The sequence below is a fragment of the Ipomoea nil genome, unplaced genomic scaffold, assembly GCF_001879475.1.
Source record: "Ipomoea nil cultivar Tokyo-kokei standard unplaced genomic scaffold, Asagao_1.1 scaffold3314, whole genome shotgun sequence".
In the NCBI taxonomy this organism is placed as follows: Eukaryota; Viridiplantae; Streptophyta; class Magnoliopsida; order Solanales; family Convolvulaceae; genus Ipomoea; species Ipomoea nil.
The window spans coordinates 2,575,161-2,595,479 of record NW_017619742.1 but is presented as its reverse complement, the minus strand read 5'-3'; the positions used below and the strand labels follow the sequence as shown (position 1 = coordinate 2,595,479).

Genomic DNA, 20,319 nt, shown 5'->3' with positions numbered 1-20,319 from the left:
ACAATGATAGTTCAAACGGATATCAAGAGAGAAATACAAGAAGGGTATTTCTAAGACAAAGACTCAACGACAACGGATTCCAACAAAGTGTTACAACGAATAGATAAGCTCAAGTTATCAATTCAATCAAGAATCAACTATAGGCTATCACAAGGAATCATACTAGCATCAAGAAACAACATGCTAATACACAAGTCAAAGAGTAATCACAAGGGTTTATACGAACATCATAGACTTCATCAAATAATCTAACGAATAGCAATATTGGATATTAATCGCAATTCAAGACTCTAAATCCTAACCATTGGGTTCATAATACGCCGCTCTAGACTTACGAAACATCAATAAATACTCATAAGTACATGGGGAACAACAAATCAAGAAGTCAACAAAGCGTTATATTTTAGGTTATATGGATCAATTTACTATAATGTCCTCAATAAGCACAAAGTTGGAATAATTCAATGTAATTTAAGATTACCTAAGAAAATGGAGTAATCACATTACCTTGAAACATTACCGCCACATCAATTTCTGGTAATATAACATTACCAGGTAATCTCATAACTTGAACCAAACAAAGTAATATAACATTATCATACTCAAATTACCTAGGTAATTTGAGATGACTTGAACCAAACGCCCCCTTTTCATCCAAGAGATAATATAATTGGAATAATGATTATACATTATCAACAAAATATATCCATAACAAAAAATATATTTTTTGAATTTTACAAATTATTTTTTATTTATTTTTCAAATAAACACACATTTTCCTCAACTCATGTAATAAAGCGATACATATTACATACTCAGTTTATTTTACAATGATATAAAAATTCACCGCAAACTCTAAGATAGGCATTCTTACCCACTGTTGGTTTCTTTCTTTCTCTCTTTCAATTCAGGTTCGTCTCTTCCTCTGTATCTTTCTTGCTCTACCCACTGTTCCTTCATCCTTCTCATAAATGGCTTCTTGCTAGCTCTATACTGCAATCATGATTTCTTTATAATTTACTGATAAAATTATTGGTGGAAGAGATTCTTGAATGGAGCTATTAATTAGTTTGGGAATCTTGATTATTAAAATGCAACAATTCAAGTTGTAGCGTTCCGATTATGGGCTTCATTCAGTTTCTTGCAATTTTTAGATGGTTTTCAACTTCAAATTCAAAAGATTGTTGTCTTTAATTAGCTAGCTAGGTAGTATTCATTATTTCAATCTATTGAGTGTTTTACTATACGTGTTGGTAAGAAGGGGTGAAGATGGCTACCAATGACAGTGAAGACATAAAGATCAATATTAAGATAAGGGATTCCCAGCGCACAATGCGAATATATAAAGGAGTACGTAAAAGCCTTTTGCTCTTCTCCATTTTCTCTTGTCTTGATATGCTTTCTTTCTGCATTTCCTGATCATATGCATATATATTTTGGTACGAACATATATGCAGGCTCCAGTTCTTTATTTGAAGCAACAAATTGCTGTGTTTACTGGCGTTTCCTCAAATAGACAACAACTTATCTTCCGGAGAAGAGATTTGAGAAACTATAAACGTCTTTCAGATTACAGTATCCCCAGCCCCCTTTCGTTAGTTATGTTAGTTGTTCATATATATTATATATCATTCTGTGCTCCCTAATGAATCTACTAATAGATGTGGAAGATGGTGACACTCTACATCTGATTAATTTAGGTAGGTTTGTTCGATCGATCTGCTCTGCTTTAATTAATATATACTACTGCTCTAATTAACCAAGTTTTGTGCTATATATGAGGATTAGATGATGGATCAAGTTCTTATATATCTGAACCGGTAAGTATATTTGTACGTTCTATCTACACTAGCTAGATAGCTGGTCAATTAATGTTATGGCATGCAGATTGTGCGTTCTTTATCTCGACGAGGCGGTCTAGTTCTTCAAAGAGAAAATGAGGAGGATGATTTTGATCCTCGTTATTATGTGCCAGTGCCAAATACTGCTAGACTCAGTGGAGGAGGTATTATTATTTTTTTGCCAAAACTGAAGAAACACCTTAACCCGCAAATTAATATATAAATTCTTCTGCAGGTCCTCGATTTACAATACCACCACTTCAAGATTCTTCAGAAGAGGTATATATATATATATATATGGTAACCTACCATAAAGTCATGTAATTGTGTGAATGTATTCTTCTCACGTCTGATCTGGATCGATCGTGTCTAATTCTTATCGGACTAGGACCAAACCCCAATTGCTAGTCCTGTTCGAGAGCATCCAGAGCAGCCAAACCCCAAACGCCAAAAGGTTTAATTCGGTTTATAGATGAATTTATGGTCTAGTGTTCATAGTCCTGTTAGTTCCTGCTCATATTGCTAATAGTTCTTGTGCTTTGCAGAATCACTGAGACTCACTTTGCAGCATTTGATTTGACTGAGCCCTTTGTGGATGATTTTGGATGTTAGTTGAATAATAGTTTGTTGTGATTTTTGGGATGGATGGATAAGAGAGATGTTGGAATTGAAGGATGTATGTAGACAATGATTTTAATTTGAAGGAGAAACATTATAAGTGCAAGTATAAATAGCTTTGTCATATCTTTGTTACAAATTTACCTTAAAAGATTTATGAATCAAATTCAAGTGAAGATGGAATCATGAAAATATATAAAATAATAGAAGAGAAGAATTAACTTCATTTGTCTTTAGAAAATTAATTTTTATTTATTTATTTAATTAGTGTGATCTCCGAGCAATACTCGAATACATGTATAAATAGTTTATTATGATTAAATGAATTTATTATGAATAATATATTATAATTAAATAAATATTTTTTATTTTTATTTTTTGCATTTGAGAGAGTGAGGAGTTAGAAATACCCAAAAATAAACCAGCACAATAGAAGTTCAGATTTTGAAGAATTAGGTGTATTGCTTCACAAGAAAGTTGATATTCAACAGTTGTGGGAAGAGCATAAGAATGCACTAGACAAGAACAAGATAATTCAGGAGGGAAAATTGTAATTTATGTCCCTCATAAATATGTCTATTATCAATGTCATTGATAGATTATTAGTGATGTAAATGTTACTTTTTAATTTTCAAAATGTGACATATTATTGTCCCTCCTTTGAATTATTAGTGGTGTAAATATGATTACCCGTCGTTTTCTCTATTCGAAGACCACGTTTTTTTCCTCCATTTTTCTTTCTTCGTTTGTTCTCCTCCTGTGGACAACAATGTTTCTCATTCTTCCTATTAGGGAGGGGCAATATATGTTACGTTTTGTAAATAATATACGTCATTTTGTGCTTATTAAGGAGTTGCAAATGGAGTTATTTATTTATTATCTCAGTTTACGTCAATTATATAAATATGATTGAAATGTATAAAGATCTTGATGATATTAACTCATGCCTTAAAGACGGAGTTTAAAATGAAAGACTTGGGAAATCAAGTATTGTCTCGACCTACAGATCGAGTATTCCCTTGAAGGAATTTTATACACCAATTAGCCTATCTTGAAAAATTCATTTGACTTTTTTATATGTACAAGCATCATTTACTTAACATACTAATGGTTTCCAATTAGACTCGAAGAGGATAATGAGGATACCTTAAGACCAAAAGTACATTACTTCATTATCGTTGGAACACTACTTTATTATACATTGAAAGTTTATGTTGGTTTATGATTATACTCTTTTCCCTTAGATAAGTTTTTTTCTCACTAGGTTTTCTTAGCCTAAGATTTTTAATGAGACAATTCTGTGTAACACATGTTTTGAAATATATCGTGTATTCTTTTTTCCTCAATTAGCTAGGTTTTTCCATATGGTTTTCCTAGCAATATTTTTAATAATAAGATAATTGTTAAAAGATTTTTTTTATATCAGAGTTGAGGGGGACACCCAAGAAAGCAAGAAAAAGGTCTCACGCTCCCGGAGGGGGGGGGGGGGGGCTTGGAAGATGCGCCGCGTTGAGGATGCTCCAATCTTATCGAGTGCAATCATACAATGAAGCGTCGGTGGTGGTTCCTTAAGGATGTGGAACCCCTGTTGTTCCAAAGTTGCTATGGACGCCAGTCTGTCCGCCAGCTTATTCTGCTCTCTGAAAACATGCTCAAATCTGACCTCAGAAAAAGTCGCCGCTTCTGCCAAACACAGTCTGCCAATGTTATGGTTTTGTCCCTGTCGGTTTCTTCCCTGACGCAACTTCTCGATTGTGGCCCTTGAATCACTCTCGATGATGATCTTGGTAGCCCCGTAGTTCTTTGCCATGCATAAACCATGTAGGACACCCCATGTTTCCGCAGCCTCTATTGAACATCTCCCTATTCCACATAACCAGTCTCCAAATTCATCCCGAAGGACACCGCCGCAGCCTGCCACACGATTGGTTCTACAGCTCCCATCCACGTTAAGTTTCACCCAACCTCTTGTCGATTTCCCCTAAGCCAGCTTAGCTTCTACAACCGGGGTTTTCCTGCTTAGCGGTCTTCGGTTCCAAACGAAAACTCCGGCCACCTCAGCATCATATTTACGTAACCAATCCAATTTCTTGGCGTTTGGGATTTTTTGATGGTTGAACACCTCGTCATTCTGCCATCGCCAAATCCACCACATCCTAGCGGCGAACCGTTCAGGCCAACCTTCTTCAAAACCTTGTCTCGCGTCGCCCTGTATGTTTGCCGCAAACAATTCCTGCCAGTTTAGACATCGCAGCTTTTCCATGGTACGCCAATAGAGGGATTCATTCCAAATTTTTCGCGCAGCTCTGCAATCTCTGAAGAGGTGATTAAGATCCTCACGCTGGCCTGCACAAATAAAACAAAAAACATTAGTGGTGAGGTGGCGCCTGGCTCGTTCCACATTCGTAAGGATTTTCTCAAGTTTTACGAGCCACAGAAACATCGAAACTCTTGCCGGCACCCAAAGAGCCCAAACTCTCTTCCAATCCTTGTCAGCGTGGTCTTCCGTCGCATTAGTGATGAGGGCATATGCAGACTGAACCGAGAATTTCCCCCTGCTGTCCGGACCCCAGCCCCATTCATCCTGAATGCCAGCCTCCGTCAACCTGAAACCTGCTAGACGCTCTATAGCCTCCTGGGGCAGAACATGCATTAGCTTTTCCCACTTCCAGCCTCGGTCATGATCCCAATATGAGTCTACCGTTGCGTACAGCTCGGGAAGGCTCAGAGGGGATTTGAGCTGATCGTAAAGCGGCCTAGGTGTAAGCCATTTGTCCATCCAAAATTGAGTTGCACTTCCGTCGCGAACTATGTGCGTGAGACCCTCCTCCAAGAAAGCCTTCGCCTCATTGATGCCCTTCCAAACGTTAGACGTTTTCCTTCTGCCTATTACATTTGCCATACGGCCATACTTGGAGGTCAGAACTTGCGCCCAAAGAGCATGTGGCTCCGTGTGGATCCTCCACCCCAGTTTATCCATGCAAGCGGTATTCATGTCGTGCAGCCTTCTAAGCCCTAGCCCGACCGTCTCTTTTGCCTTGGTCACCATTTCCCAACTAGCAAGACTCATCTTATCGCCTCCAGGTCGTTCTTGCCCTAAATGAAGCGTCTTGTTCTCTTCTCAATCTCTGTGCAAATACCTTTTGGTAGGGTTGCAGTTTGCATTGTATAGACAGGGATAGCATTTAAAACGGACTTCGCCAGAGTAACTCTCCCCGCTAAAGACACGGTTTTGGATTTCCACCCCTCGAGACGGCCCGCAATGCGCTCAAGGAGACCTGCATAAGTGTTGCAGGTTACCCGCCCATGGATGGACGACACACCAAGATACCGCCCCAGGTCCTTGGTCTCAGCAATGCCAAACTTACCTGTGATCTCGTTGGCCAGGCCGGGTGTCGTATTCTTGGAGAAGTGAATCTGGGATTTCTCGAGACTGACCTTCTGTCCGGAAGCCCTACAGAACTTATGTAAACAATTCTGAACTATTTCCACTTGGTCTAACGAGGCCTCCGTAAACAGCACCATGTCGTCCGCGAAACAGAGGTGTGACAACGTTGGGCCTTGTGAATCTAGCTTAATTCCTTTCCATCTATGGTTCTCTACCTTAGTAACAATCAGGTGACTTGACCGTTCCATACAAAGCACGAAAATGGCGGGAGACATAGCGTCCCCTTGGCGGATGCCTCTCTCTGGCTTAAAAGGCTCGAGCCTGTCCCCATTCCAAATGATGGCAAGCCTGGGGGTTGTGATGCAGGTCATGATAAGGTCTCTCCAACTATTGTTGAAACCGGCCCGCTCGAGGGTGTCCTGGATGAAATCCCACGATAGCCTGTCATATGCCTTTTCAAGGTCTAACTTGATGGCCATATACTTCTTACTTCCCCTCGATTCCCGCATTGTATGGAGGACTTCTTGATAGATGGTCACATTATCAGATATCTGTCTCCCGGGAACGAAAGAGCTTTGAAACGACCCTACCATTCGAGGAAGGATACTTTTTAACCTATTGGTGATGGTTTTGGTAAGGATCTTATAGCTCACGTTACAAAGACTGATAGGTCGGAACTGCTTGATGGTATCCGGGATCTGCACTTTAGGAATGAGAGCAACGAGAGTATCGTTATTGCCTTCTGGTATCCGCCCTGTCCTGAAAGCCTCATTAACCATCTTAAAAATGCTGTCCCCAGTCACTTCCCACATGTGCTGGAAGAACCCTGCGGGAAGACCATCAGGGCCTGGGGCTTTGAAAGGCTTCATGTCACAAACAACCTCGTAGACTTCATCTTTAGTCACTTGCCGGTTGAAGAGAGTCCAGTCGATACGTCTAAGCCGTGGAAAATGCTGGGCTTCGGTCACCTCCCTGCATTCAGTAAACAAGTTAATATAAAAATTTTGAATGTGGTCCCTGAGTTTTGCGTCATATGTGATCCAAGCGCCATCACTATCCAGAAGCCTGCCTAACCTGTTACGGCTTCTTCGAACAGTAGCAGCAGCATGATAGTATGCCGTGTTTCTGTCCCCCGACGTGATCCAATCCTCTCTGGACCGTTGGAACCACAGCAGTTCCTCCTGATACAGGATCTCTTCCAGCTCAAGACGCAGCTTCTGATCCAATTTAAGAAGGCCTTTATGCATGTTCTCGGCCAGGATTTTTTGGATGCCGCTTAGGCGTGACATGATGACCCTCTTTCGTTTGTATATGTTCCCGAACACCTCTCTGTTCCAGGTGGATAAACCTGCTGTTACCTGCTGCACATTTGCCAAAATGTCTTGGTCCGCACACCATAGGCCCTAGACCGTCTTTGATAAATCGTCATGGGCGAGCCAAGCAGCCTGAAACATAAAATGGTTACTATGAGTATGTTTTCTGCCCCCGAGTATTCGTAACAGGAGTGGTGCATGATCAGAGGCAGTTCGAGGTAAATGCTCGACATTCGCTTCCGGGAACCGGATACGCTATTCCAAGTTACAGAGTGCCCTATCGAGGCGAGCCCCTTTAATAGCATCAGTTGACCCATCAGTCACCCACGTAAGCTTAGGCCCCGAGAAACCAAGGTCAATTAGACCTTCATCTTGAATCCATGTGACGAAGTCCGAACTTCGTTGGGCAGAATACGAGCTATAGTTACTTGTTTCCGCCTTCGAGATGACGGAGTTGAAATCACCAGCCACAAGCCACGGGCAATTTTGCCCCCGCTTTGACTGGGAAAGTTCTCTCCAAAGCCGGCGTCTGAGGTGGTGGGTCGGACTTTCATAGACTGGCGCAAACACCCAAGGAGGGTGGCCAAATTGAGTAACCTGCATCAACATGAACTGTGGGTGAGTGTACAGAATTGAGATATGCACCGGGTCCTTCCAGAAGACGCAGATACCTCCACTGAAACCCACAGCCTCCACACGAACCCAGTTAGAAAACCCGAGTTTCGAGCAAATTGTATTAATTCGGTTTATAGATGAATTTATGGTCTAGTGTTCATAGTCCTGTTAGTTCCTGCTCATATTACTAATATTTCTTGTGCTTTGCAGAATCACTGAGACTCACTTTGCAGCATTTGATTTGACTGAGCCCTTTGTGGATGATTTTGGATGTTAGTTGGATAAGAGAGATGTTGGAATTGAAGGATGTATGTAGACAATGATTTTAATTTGAAGGAGGAACATTATAAGTGCAAGTATAAATAGCAACATTATAAGTGCAAGTATAAATAGCTTTGTCATATCTTTGTTACAAATTTACCTTAAAAGATTTATGAATAAAATTCAAGTGGAGATGGAATCATGAAAATATATAAAATAATAGAAGAAAGAATTAACTTCATTTGTCTTTAGAAAATTAATTTTTATTTATTTATTTAATTAGTGTGATCTCTGAGCAATACTCGAATACATGTATAAATAGTTTATTATGATTAAATAAATTTATTATGAATAATATATTATAATTAAATAAATATTTTTTATTTGTTTTTGCATTTGAGAGAGTGAGGAGTTAGAAATACCCAAAAATAAACCAGCACATAGAAGTTCAGATTTTGAAGAATTAGGTGTATTGCTTCACAAGAAAGATGATATAAACAGGTGTGGGGAGAGCATAAGAATGCACTACACAAGAACAAGATAATTTAGGATGGAAAATTGTAATTTATGTCCCTCATAAATATGTCTATTATCAATGTCATTCATAGATTATTAGTGATGTAAATATTACTTTTTAATTTTCAAAATGTGACATATATTATTGTCCCTCCTCTGAATTATTAGTGGTGTAAATATGATTACCCGTCGTTTTCTCTATTCGAAGACCACTTTTTTTCCTCCATTTTTCTTTCTTCGTTTGTTCTCCTCCCGTTGACAACAATGTTTTTCATTCTTCCTATTAGGGAGGGGCAATATATGTCACATTTTGTAAATAATATGCGTCATTTTGTGCTTATTAAGGAGTTGCAAATGGAGTTATTTATTTATTATCTCAGTTTACGTCAATTATATAAATATGATTGAAATGTATAAAGATCTTGATGATATTAACTCATGCCTTAAAGACGGAGTTTAAAATGAAAGACTTGGGAAATCAAGTATTGTCTCGACCTGCAGATCGAGTATTCCCTTGAAGGAATTTTATACACCAATTAGCTTATCTTGAAGAATTCATTTGACGTGTTTTATATGGATAAGCATCATTTACTTATCATACTAATGGTTTCCAATATCTTGAAGTAGACAAGGAACTGATAAGCATCATTTATTTATCAGACTAATGGTTTCCAATATCTTAAAGTAGACAAGGAACTGTTTAGACTCGAAGAGGATACCTTAAGACCAAAAGTACATTACTTCATTGCAGGGTTGCAAAACTCGGCCGCCTAGGCGCTAGGCGGCACCGAGCCTTGCCGTTTTGGCCTAAAGGCGGTCAAAACTCGGCCGGCCGCCTGGGCGGCCAAATTCGGCCGAGTCGGTCAACTCGGATTTCGTCCGGTTTTGACCATTTTGGACCAATTTTGTCTGATTTTGACCGATTTTGTTCGATTTTGACCGATGTCGTCTTTCATTAATTATTGATTTTAATATTATTATGACGTTATGACTTATAAATTATCATTATTTCATTTATTTAGATATGTTATTTGATTGAATGTTGAAAACAACCTCATTAAAATTGTCAAACTACAAGTTTCACTATTTTTTTTAATTTTTTTGGTGCCCCACCTAGATTCCGCCTAGGCACTAGGTGCTGCCCGACCGCCCGACTAGCACCTAGCACCTACTGCAACCATGCTTCATTGTCGTTGGAACACTACTTTATTATGCATTGAAAGTTTATGTTGGTTTATGATTATACTCTTTTTCCCTTACATAAGTTTTTTTTCTCACTGATTTTTCTTAGCCTAAGATTTTTAATGATACAATTCTGTGTAACACATGTTTTGAAATATATCGTGTACTCTTTTTCCCTCAATTAGCTAAATTTTTTCATACAATTTTTCTAGCAAGATTTTTAATAATAAGATAATTGTCAAAGGATAGTATTATAAATATATATTTTATGGTCATTATCTCCACTATCTCTTCTATCCCTTAAACTTGAAGTGATTATTATGATGTATGTATATATATAAAGTAAATGATCAATGGAATATGGTGGTTGATAAGTTCCTTCATTTCAATTTTCCTTTTTCTCTATTTTTCTCTCGGTTCTCAATATTGTTCTTTGCACTGCGATTACTCTAATATCGTCCCGGTGTAAACGCGAAAAACTTGAATGGTATATATTCAATATTCAAAGTGTCGGTTACAAATAGTATGTATCAAATGAGGAGGGGTACAATCTCTGTATAGGAGAGATCCTCTGATTTTCTGCTAGAAGTATGCATATTAGAAGTGTGCCGAATGGGAGGTGTGCCGAGTTCAGAGTATGCTGAACTGGAAGTATGTCGAGTTCAGAGTATGCTGAACTGTAAGTATGCCGAGTTCAGAGTATGCTGAATTGTAAGTATGCCGAGTTCGGAGTATGCCGAACTGTAAGTATGCCGAGTTCGGAGTATGCCAAACTGGAAGTATGCCGAATTGGAAGTAGTGCCGAACTAGAAGTATTCAGAATTGGAAGTAGTGTCGAACTGGAAGTATGCCGAATTGAAAGTAGTTCCTTGCTGAAGGGCATCTGGAATTAAGTAGCTTGTTCTTCAATGAAGGGCTAATATGCAGCTTGATCTTCAAAGAAGGGCTCTCGGTGTTCAAATGGCGTGTTCCTCAACGCAGTATAGTATAACTGCGGGCGTGTTCTAGACGATATCCTGGCGAGATTTCGACAGAGCTTTAGTATGCTTTAGAGCTCCTTTCCCTTAAAAATGAAACCACTATTTATAGTGGTGAGTGTAGGGAAAATCTCTAACGAACTCTATCTAGCTCTTTGGTTAATTCCTAGATTTAATTTAATTATTTGAATTAAATTAAGGAATGTATCGGGACAGCATTACGTCCAGGTTCGTGATCTCATCCAACTTTAAATACTATTCGTTTATCCAAATTCCTTTAAAATTATATATAACCCACATATATTCAGCAAATTATGTTGTGCATCCGTGTGCACCATGCATGGTGCACACGGATGCAAAAACGACGTCGTTTTGACTAAAAACGCGCGTCCACTTAAAAAAAAAAAATCAGTTTTGATTCTCGGCAACAACATTATGTTGTGCATAATTTGAACTATATATCCAGAATCAATGAACTAAAATCCATAATGAATGAACTAAATATCCATAATGAATGAACTAAATATCCAGCGTGAATGAAAAAAAATCAGTTTCTATTTCCGTCTAAATATCCAGAATCAATGAACTAAAAATCCATAATCAATGAACTAAAAATCCAGAATCAATGAACAACATAATGCTGTTGAGGGGAATCGAAACTGATTTTTTTTTTTTAAGTGGACGCGCGTTTTTAGTCAAAACGACGTCGTTTTTGCATCGGTGTGCACCATTCAAGGTGCACACGGATGCACAGCATAACGATTGGTATTATCAAAATCTAAATCTAAATTATAAATATTCCTAACATCAAAATAGGAAGAAAGATCACATAATTATAAGGCTATCTTTATCCCTGCAAATCTCTCACTTTTAAAAATGGGTCACACTTCCACATCATCAAATTTGTAATTTCTTTCACGGTTTGTTTTACATCCCTGCAAACCTCTTTGACTTGATTTTTTTTTTTCTAAGGTCATCCCCATTTATAATTTTTACTTGATTTTTTATGGGTCCTTTTATGTGCAGAAAAGAGAAGTTAAGAGAGAAATTTAGATATGCTGAAGTTGTTAGTGGACTCACCAAGAGAGAGAAACAATTGCAAATTACATGCGTTTCGCAGGGGATTGTGCAAAAAACCAACTAATGCAGAAACTCCTAAGAAAACAAATTTCCACGTGCATTAAAACAAAAAACAAAAAAAAAAAAAAAAAAAAAGATTATTTTAACTTTCATGTCACTTAATACCAAACTTGGTCCAATTTACAACTTCTACAAGATATGAGATAAGTACAAAACCCAATCAATAAGAAGTGCAGTTAGTAAACCATTCTCTCCCCAGATTATTCAGCTCAATGTACCTCACAGATATTTTAAAGGAACAAGTCAAAATTAGTAGATGTTTTAAAATTCTCTTGCCATCACACTGGAGAAACAACAATCCCATAATAGATCACATTACCAGTTCAATTTGAAGGATTTCAACCACTGTTTACCAAAGCTGAGTAATCTGAAAACACTTGAGTATATAAAACCAAAAAAAAAAAAAAAAGTAGCACAAAAATTTAAGCCTTCCATGGCAAGTACATAGAGAGAAACTTTGACTGAGTTTTGCATAGTCTAAATACCAAGCATTCTTCTAATACTTTAACAATACTACAAAAAGAAACAAGTTTACATCCCAGTGAAAGCCTTTTTCCCTCCACCTGACCCTGCAGGAATAACCTTCAACACGTTGAACCTCACTGTTTTGGACAGCGGCCTGTTAAAACACAAAAATAAATATATCAAATTTATATACTAATGCAGAAGACAATGGTATTGGGAATTAATAAGCTCTGATCTTCACCTGCACTGGCCAATGATAACATAATCTCCCTCTTTCACTCGGAAGCATGGAGAAATGTGAGCGGCAATGTTTGAGTGTCGCTTCTCATATCTGAAAATAACACATTATCGAACTCTTTTTCTAAATAAAGAGAGTGCAACTATTTAAACAACAGAAAGTGACAAGCCTTGTACCTCTGATACTTCTTGACAAAATGCAGGTAGTTGCGGCGAACAATGATAGTTCTTGTCATCTTTGCACTGTGGCATGTCCCAGCAAGGATTCTACCTCTAATAGAAACAGTGCCGGTGAATGGACACTTCTTATCAATATAGGCCCCTATAACCAGATAGACAAAAGCTCTTAAAGAATAGAACTAAAAGCATATGACTAGTAAAAAGTTTGGACCATAGAATTGAGTAAAAATTCACATTACATGCTTGAAAAAGAACAAGGGGCAAAATATGCAATTTCAATGAATTATATAGACGATCTGCTGGGCAGAAAGTATTATTTCTAATGAGCAGAAAGTAATTTAAATCCAAAAGTTAAGCAAACGATAGACTTCTATATTTTAGATGCACCACAATGACAAACCATTACTAAAACTATAAATTTTATGCCAGAGATAATCAAATAATTGCAATTACATATTTACTATCCCAGATACTAAACAAATGATTGCCACTTTAATTACAAGCTAAATTTAACAAATATTCTTGAAACTACATTGGTTTAGCACAAGTTACCATTGTAATTTCACAATTCTGAAAAAATATATATTGTTGACTAAGTACATGGAGCATAAAACATGAACACAAGACACCATAGAGAAAAATAATATTATGTATATTTTTGGATCAGAGTCAGAATTTCAGAAAATATTACAAACCAGAAATGAAAAGTATCACAACTTCTCAACCTAACTTCAATGTCAACTGAAACTAACCTTCAATAGCCTCGCGTGGAGTCTTGAACCCTAGCCCTACACTCTTCCAGAAGCGATTTCCTCCCTTCCCGGGCCGTTTTCCTTTTCCAGTCTTCTTCGAGCTGCAGATTAAGATCCAAATGCAAATCTTAAACGACGTTGTTTCCAACTCACAACACATATATAAAATCATCTACATCAGAAGCATTATCACTATCATATGCATTATATGCAGCATAATTGCATAAATGTAAGTTTAAATAAATTATACCTGAGAAACACTCCAGGCTGTTTCAAGAAAGCCTTCTCGGTCTGCAACACATAGTACTTCCGTTAGATTCCACCATAAACTCGTAACGACATATATGAATGCGGATATACATTCTAAAGGGCTTAAATATGTACACAAACATAAACACATAAAACGAGGAATGTGAAGATACCTGTTCTGCCATTCTGAAGCTACCGAGTCCAGTAAAGATTTCGAGGGTGAAAGGAGAAGGATAGCCGGCAACTAAAACCCAGAGCGATGCAACAGAGAGTAGAAGAAGGGGAACTACCAAGGTTTTATGTCTGCTAACCCTAAGTCCGCCTGGCTACGCCATTGGGCTTTAGGGCATTTTACATTTGAAAATAGGCCATCCGGGCTGACGCGAAACCCATCCACTATTACTTTGGGTTTTGCATTGCAAAATGGGCCACACCAGGAAGCCTTTCCCGATGGGCTTTTATGGCAAGGTGGGCCTAGGTCCAAAACATGCGTCTGGAATAACGGTGTTGTTAATGGCATCGTTTCTTCCGCCTATAATTTTTTTTTCTTTTTTTTTTTTAATATAGAGTTCAAAAATTATGAATAGAGTTAAAAAATTATGAATATAGAGTTCAAAAATTGTGAATACAGAGTTCAAAAATTGTGAATATTGAGTTCTGTAATTGTGAATATAATAAAAAATTGTAAATATAGAGTTCAAAAATTGTGAATATTAAGTTTTGTAATTTTGTAATTTTTTATATTGAGATCTAAAATTATGAATATTCAATTCTAAAATTGTAAATATAGAGTTCTAAAATTGTGAATATAGTCTATAGAGTTCAAAATTTGTGAATATAAAGGAACGAATTCTGAGACAAACGGCAAGGAAGTAAGCAATTTAAAAATAATAATAATAATAATAATAATAATAATAATAATAATAATAATAATAATAATAATAAACTCAGACGGCATCGTTTTGAAGTAAAACGACACTGTTTTGAACCATGATTGACATTGTAAGTGGACCCGGGTCCATGGCATAACAATCCGGCTTTTATGCAACAGCTTGTTCCACTTGTATTTTTATTTTAATTTTAAGAGTTAGTTTGGAAACAACAAAAATATTTTTATTTTCTAGTGTTAAGTTTGAATGTCAAAAATAGTCTTTTTCTATTTTGCTAAAAGTAAAAAATGTGTATTTCTTTCATCTTTTTTTTTTTTTTTTTTTTTAGGTTGGTTCGTTTTTTAAAACATTAACATAAATCTATTACAAAGTTACTAGTATTTTCACCCGCGCGATGCACGGAATGAATTTGTTGTAATATATTATAATTATTTAAATTAGAACATCAAATATTATATAGTGCACTTGAAGATATGATTTGGATGGTTTATGTGTTTTGATGTTATCGTTGCCTAAATTTGAGCAAATAATTACTCAAATTAATAACTAATGTGTAGATGTACGCATGCGATACTGTAACTTTGGAGGTTTTATTTATCATTGTTTAGTATTTTTATAAATTAGGCAAATGTGCTCGTTTTCTAGCAACTCAGTTATAAAAATGAATTGCAATCCTAATTCATTTGTATGGAAATATTTTTTGTCCTGCTATATTGCAATTTTGTCATTTAAAAGACATAATATAACCGATTGTATTTACACATTATTGAAACCTCTTTGTAGACGACATTGGTAGTAGCAACACAATCTTGTCCATCATCGTCTAGAGCTAACACTTTCAGTCCATCAAAGATGGTTGAGTCATGTGAAAATATATAATGGTCGAATATTAGTCAATTAGTGATCCTTTTATATTTTTAGTCAATTAGTAATATCAGATTCATTTTTAGCCAATTATTCTTTTTTATTTTCAGTCAATTAGTCAATTAGAATATCAGATGCAATCATATTTGTTCCTAATTTATGTTATATTTTTAATTGATGATGTATAATAATATTATTGAAATATTTATGTTACATTTTTAATTTACTTTTACTATTGTTTAAAATATGCATTTACTATTGATCATAATACAGAATATTATTATTAAAATATTTTCGTCAAATTTTTAGTTTTTATTCCATTTTTAATTAAAATGCAATGATCTGACCATTTATATTTTCATTTTAGTCAATTATGGATCACTTTTATTTGCAGTCAACTATTAATATTCATTTCCTTTTATATTTTCAGTCAATTAGTAATATTATATTAATTTTCAACCAATTATTCTATTTTATTTTTGGTCAAAAAATCAATTATTCAATTAAAATATCAGATATAGTGATATTTTTACCTAATTTCCGTTTCATTTTTAGTTGATGATGTAAAATATTATTATTCAAATATTTTCATTCCATTTTTAATTTACCTTTATTATTGATGGTGTAGAATATTATTATTGAAATATTTCTTTTCCATTTTTAATTTATCGTTACTTGATGATGTAGAATATTATTATTGAAATATTTTTGTTCAATTTTTAATTTTCGTTCCATTGTTTAAAATTATGAAAGATTTATGATATAATTGTGATTTGATTCATTATGATGTGTAATATTATTGTGAAAAATTAAAATGCAATGATATGACAATTTTCTTTTCCATTTTAGTCAATTATGAATATTTTTTTAGTCAATTCTTAATATTCATTTCTTTTTTCAATTAACCTAATTTCTATTCCTTTTTTCCATTTTTAATTTTCAGTCAATTATTAATATTCATTTCCTTTTTCAATTTACCTATTTTTGGTTCCATTTTAAATTATATTGATGATGTAGAATATTATTGTAAAATATTTATGTTCCTTTTTTTTATTTTTATTCCTTTTTTAATTAGCTTTACTATTTACTATTGTTTGGGCGGAAAATCAAGTAAATATGATTTTGTTTTTAATTATAGTATAGATTATTAATATTCATTTCCTTATCTAATTAAACTAATTTCCGTTCCTTTTTCCATTTTTAATTTTCAATCAATTATTAATATTCATTTCCTTTTCTAATTTACCTTATTTTGGTACCATTTTTAATTGATGATGTAGAATATTATTGTGAAATATTTATGTTCCTTTTTTATTTACATTTACTATTTACTAATGTTTGGGCGGTAAATCAAGTAAATATGATTTTGTTTTTAATTATAGTATAGATTAGAATAGGAATTTTAACCTAAAATTATAATACAAATAGGAAAATAGAAAAAAAAATATTTTTATTAGAATGATAGATTTTTTAAGAATTGGGCGGGAAGTTAAAGTTCAGGAGTTTGTTTTTATATATAGTATAGATTAGAATATGAATTATATTACATTATTTTATAATATTAAAATAGTAATTTTAACCTAGAATTATAGTACGAATAGGAAAATATATAGAAAATAATATATTTTTATTAGAAAGAAAAAATTTTTAAGAATTGGGCGGGAAGTTAAAGTTCAGGATTTTAGGAAAATATAGATTTATTATAAAATATTAATTATTTTAATGATGATAATAAGTATTAATTATATTAAAATAAAATTATAAATCAAAATTTATATTAGTTATGGATGTGGCTCATGGAGTTGGGAAATTGGGTGGGGTTTTTTTTTTTTTTTTTTTTGATGTAACACACAATGTGGTCCGGGTCTTTTTCTCCGAGAGGTCGGCACAGAAGCTGGTCCAAAAGGAATTGAACTCGGGTTATCCCAAAATTATTCCCCACAAAGAGAGCTTATTGTCATTTGAGCTACCCTATTGGATTACAGGTTGGGAATTATTTATTGTTTTTCCAACCGGGAAAGAACTAAGGGCGTGTTTGGTGAGCGAAATTACGATAAGTGGGCTGATTCCCAAAACGGTCAAACCTTAGTTATCAGGATAGTGGGGGAAATTGCGGTTGGGCAACTAGTGCCAGCCTCAACAAATTAATGTTGGAAGCCATTTTGTTGACTTTTGAGCGAGTGGCCAATCTAGCCCATGCTTGTTGGTCAGTCGACTAGTCTTCTGCTTTGGTTCGTAGGCCAGTGTGATCTCGCCTAGACCACGGCATGGGGCAAATTATGCTGTGCATCATGGTGCATGCGGATGCAAAAACGACGTCGTTTTAATAAAACGTGTGTCTCCCCTTAAAAAAAAAATCAGGTTCGATTCCCAGCAACAACTTATGAACTACAATTCCATAATCAATGAACTATAATTCCATAATCGATGAACTATAATTCCATAATCTAATCTATGAACTAAAAATTCCAGAATGAATGAACTAAAATTCCATAATCCCCCTATAAACTAAAATTTCAGAATCGATGAACTACAATTCCATAATCGATGAACTATAATTCCATAATCAATGAACTATAATTCCATAATCTTTGAACTAAAATTTCAGAATGAATGAACAATATAATGTTGTTGCTGGGAATCGAACCTGAATTTTTTTTAAAGGGGAGACGCGCGTTTTTTAATAAAACGACGCCGTTTTGGCATCCGTATGCACCATACATGGTGCATACGGATGCACAGCATAACGATTGATGGCATGGCCGATTGCCCAAAAGTTACAAGTTGGTCGACAGTAGGCATTTTGACCTAGGGGGAGTTAATCTAAAGTCTTTTGAGTTCCTATAATGCATGACCAATGAACCAAGATGCCTAGCCAACCACAAGTTGTGATGGTAATTTCAATCCGCCCTGTGGATATCCACCCGAATCCATCTCGCATGGATCGGGTTTTTTTGGTCCACAACTACCCATGTACTCCTACAAGCCACCATTTCCCCCACAAACTTGCTCCAAACATAGTATAAAAGAGGACAATTCAACTTATCCCTTCTAGACATCACTCATCCGTAACCTAGATTTCCACCTGACTTCTAGAGAATATCAATTGGTTGTTGCCCATTGGTTGTTGCCTAGGGTTAATGGGCAACCTCAACTAGTTTGCTAGTGGGTCATTTGTAAAATGAGTTAGTAGGGTGTGTTCCTTGGACAATTATATTGCTTGTTAGCCCAAATACATAATATAATAGGGCGTTTGATTGGAGGGGGGGGGGAATTATGTGGGAAAAGAATTGTAATTCCATGGGAGTTGAATTACTGGGAATAAAGTGGGAATTTAAATTCCAGTGTTTGGTTGACAGGAATAGAATTACTGGGAATTTCAATTCCAATGTTTGGTATACATGGGAATTGAAAGGGAATAAGTAGTATAAAGTCAAAAATGTCCATTATTGTTGTTAGACATTAATTTTAAGTTAAAAAAGGAAGGGGTAATGTTGACTCATCACTATCTTTTTTTCCCAGGAATTAAAATACCAGGGGGGACATGGGATTTTAATTCCATGAAAATGGGGGAATTGCAATTCCATGGAATTGTAATTCCCTCCAACCAAACTACGGAATTTAATGGCCTTTGGAATTAGGTGGGAATTAAGTGGGAAGGGAATTTAAAATCCCTCCAACCAAACGCCCTGTAAGGGTTTTTGGGTCATTATTAGTACATCATCATTATTTCTTGTCCCTATTTCTTTTGTACTAACACAGTTTTATGGTGGACATAATCCATTAAAAATCATCATTAAAAATATCTTAGCATTAAATTATCAAAATATGCGGGGTTGAGGTTTGTCCTTGGCCATACAAAAAATAAAATAAAAACTCGACTTTGGCAGATTCACAAAACCCTAGCTAATTCTAGTCTATCGGAAACCCAGTTGAGGCTTGGCCTTGGCAGAATGGCAGGTAAAAAAAAAGATGGGCAAAGGAGACTTACAGAAGACGCTTTAAAGAATTGATAGGAAAAGAATAGAACATTTAAAAAGAGTGGGAGACATCCAAAATGAAAGATTTGGAAAGAAAAAATTTTGGAAAATAAAATGAAAAAGGAAAGGAAACTTGACAAAACATAAAGTTAGTATTACTTCCTAACTTGACTCCAGTAGCTCGTAACTCAAGAGTAAGGAGGATGAATACGAGATATTTGATGAGTCTACAACTATTATTGTTCCCTAGTTGACTTAACTACATACTCTTGTAGTTCAAGAGTAAGGGGGCTGGTGATAGGATAATAGGATAAGTTATTTAGACCCGACCCCGAGAATAGAGCAACGAGTCAACGTAATGGTCGCATGTGTACTAATTCCAGGGTCATTCTATTTATTAGAGCACCGTCATTATATCGTTGTAGTCGTTGTACTTATTAGCCACCACTAATATAAATACGAGGCCCCTGTGATAAGCGTGAGAGACGCTCAAATTTTATACGTGTACTCAAACTCTTAGCAATACAACAACTACTTGTTTACTCATCTCCATAAATATATTCTAGTAAGATTATTACCTTCATTTCCGATGAATCATTGAAACAACTATGTTAAAAATAAAATAAAATAATATCCCAAGGTTGTTGGTTTTATTTAAATAGCAAAAACTTGTGTGAGATTGTCTCACGGATCCTTGTCTATGAGACAGGTCGGGGTTAATACGAAAATGTAATATTTATATTAAAAAATGTAATAATGTAATATTAATTAGGAATAAAGTGTTTACTAGCAACTTATAAAGAAAAAGTGTAACACTTTAATTTTGAAAAAAAATGTAATACTTTTACATT

General features: G+C 35.4%; 2 protein-coding genes across 2 annotated transcripts; one reads left to right on the top strand and one right to left on the bottom strand.

Moving 5' to 3' along the window:
• Window positions 1–846: 846 nt before the first annotated feature.
• On the top strand, window positions 847–2,595 carry LOC109169360. The gene is made up of 9 exons (XM_019318242.1): window positions 847–911; window positions 1,262–1,350; window positions 1,458–1,575; window positions 1,662–1,700; window positions 1,789–1,820; window positions 1,888–2,005; window positions 2,077–2,120; window positions 2,230–2,295; window positions 2,387–2,595. The coding sequence occupies exons 2-9, from the start codon at window positions 1,270–1,272 to the stop codon at window positions 2,393–2,395; spliced, it is 507 nt and encodes a 168-aa protein (XP_019173787.1). The 5' UTR covers window positions 847–911; window positions 1,262–1,269; the 3' UTR covers window positions 2,396–2,595.
• A 9,580-nt stretch (window positions 2,596–12,175) lies between these two features.
• On the bottom strand, window positions 12,176–14,024 carry LOC109169329 (40S ribosomal protein S11-like). The gene is made up of 6 exons (XM_019318206.1): window positions 13,908–14,024; window positions 13,736–13,776; window positions 13,486–13,586; window positions 12,731–12,875; window positions 12,558–12,647; window positions 12,176–12,470 (listed from the first exon to the last, which is right to left on the bottom strand). The coding sequence occupies exons 1-6, from the start codon at window positions 13,917–13,919 to the stop codon at window positions 12,383–12,385; spliced, it is 477 nt and encodes a 158-aa protein (XP_019173751.1). The 5' UTR covers window positions 13,920–14,024; the 3' UTR covers window positions 12,176–12,382.
• Between the last annotated feature and the right edge of the window lie 6,295 nt (window positions 14,025–20,319).

Excerpts from the sequence above, each read along its gene's own strand:
- LOC109169360 (XM_019318242.1), top strand. The coding sequence starts at position 1,270 with ATGGCTACCAATGACAGTGAAGACATAAAGATCAATATTAAGATAAGG. Across the intron at positions 1,576-1,661 it reads TAAACGTCTTTCAGATTACA|ATGTGGAAGATGGTGACACT; the intron begins GTATCCCCAGCC and ends ATCTACTAATAG. Across the intron at positions 2,006-2,076 it reads TGCTAGACTCAGTGGAGGAG|GTCCTCGATTTACAATACCA; the intron begins GTATTATTATTT and ends ATTCTTCTGCAG.
- LOC109169329 (XM_019318206.1), bottom strand. Across the intron at positions 13,587-13,735 it reads CAGCCTGGAGTGTTTCTCAG|CTCGAAGAAGACTGGAAAAG; the intron begins GTATAATTTATT and ends CTTAATCTGCAG. Across the intron at positions 12,876-13,485 it reads TCCACGCGAGGCTATTGAAG|GGGCCTATATTGATAAGAAG; the intron begins GTTAGTTTCAGT and ends ATCTGGTTATAG.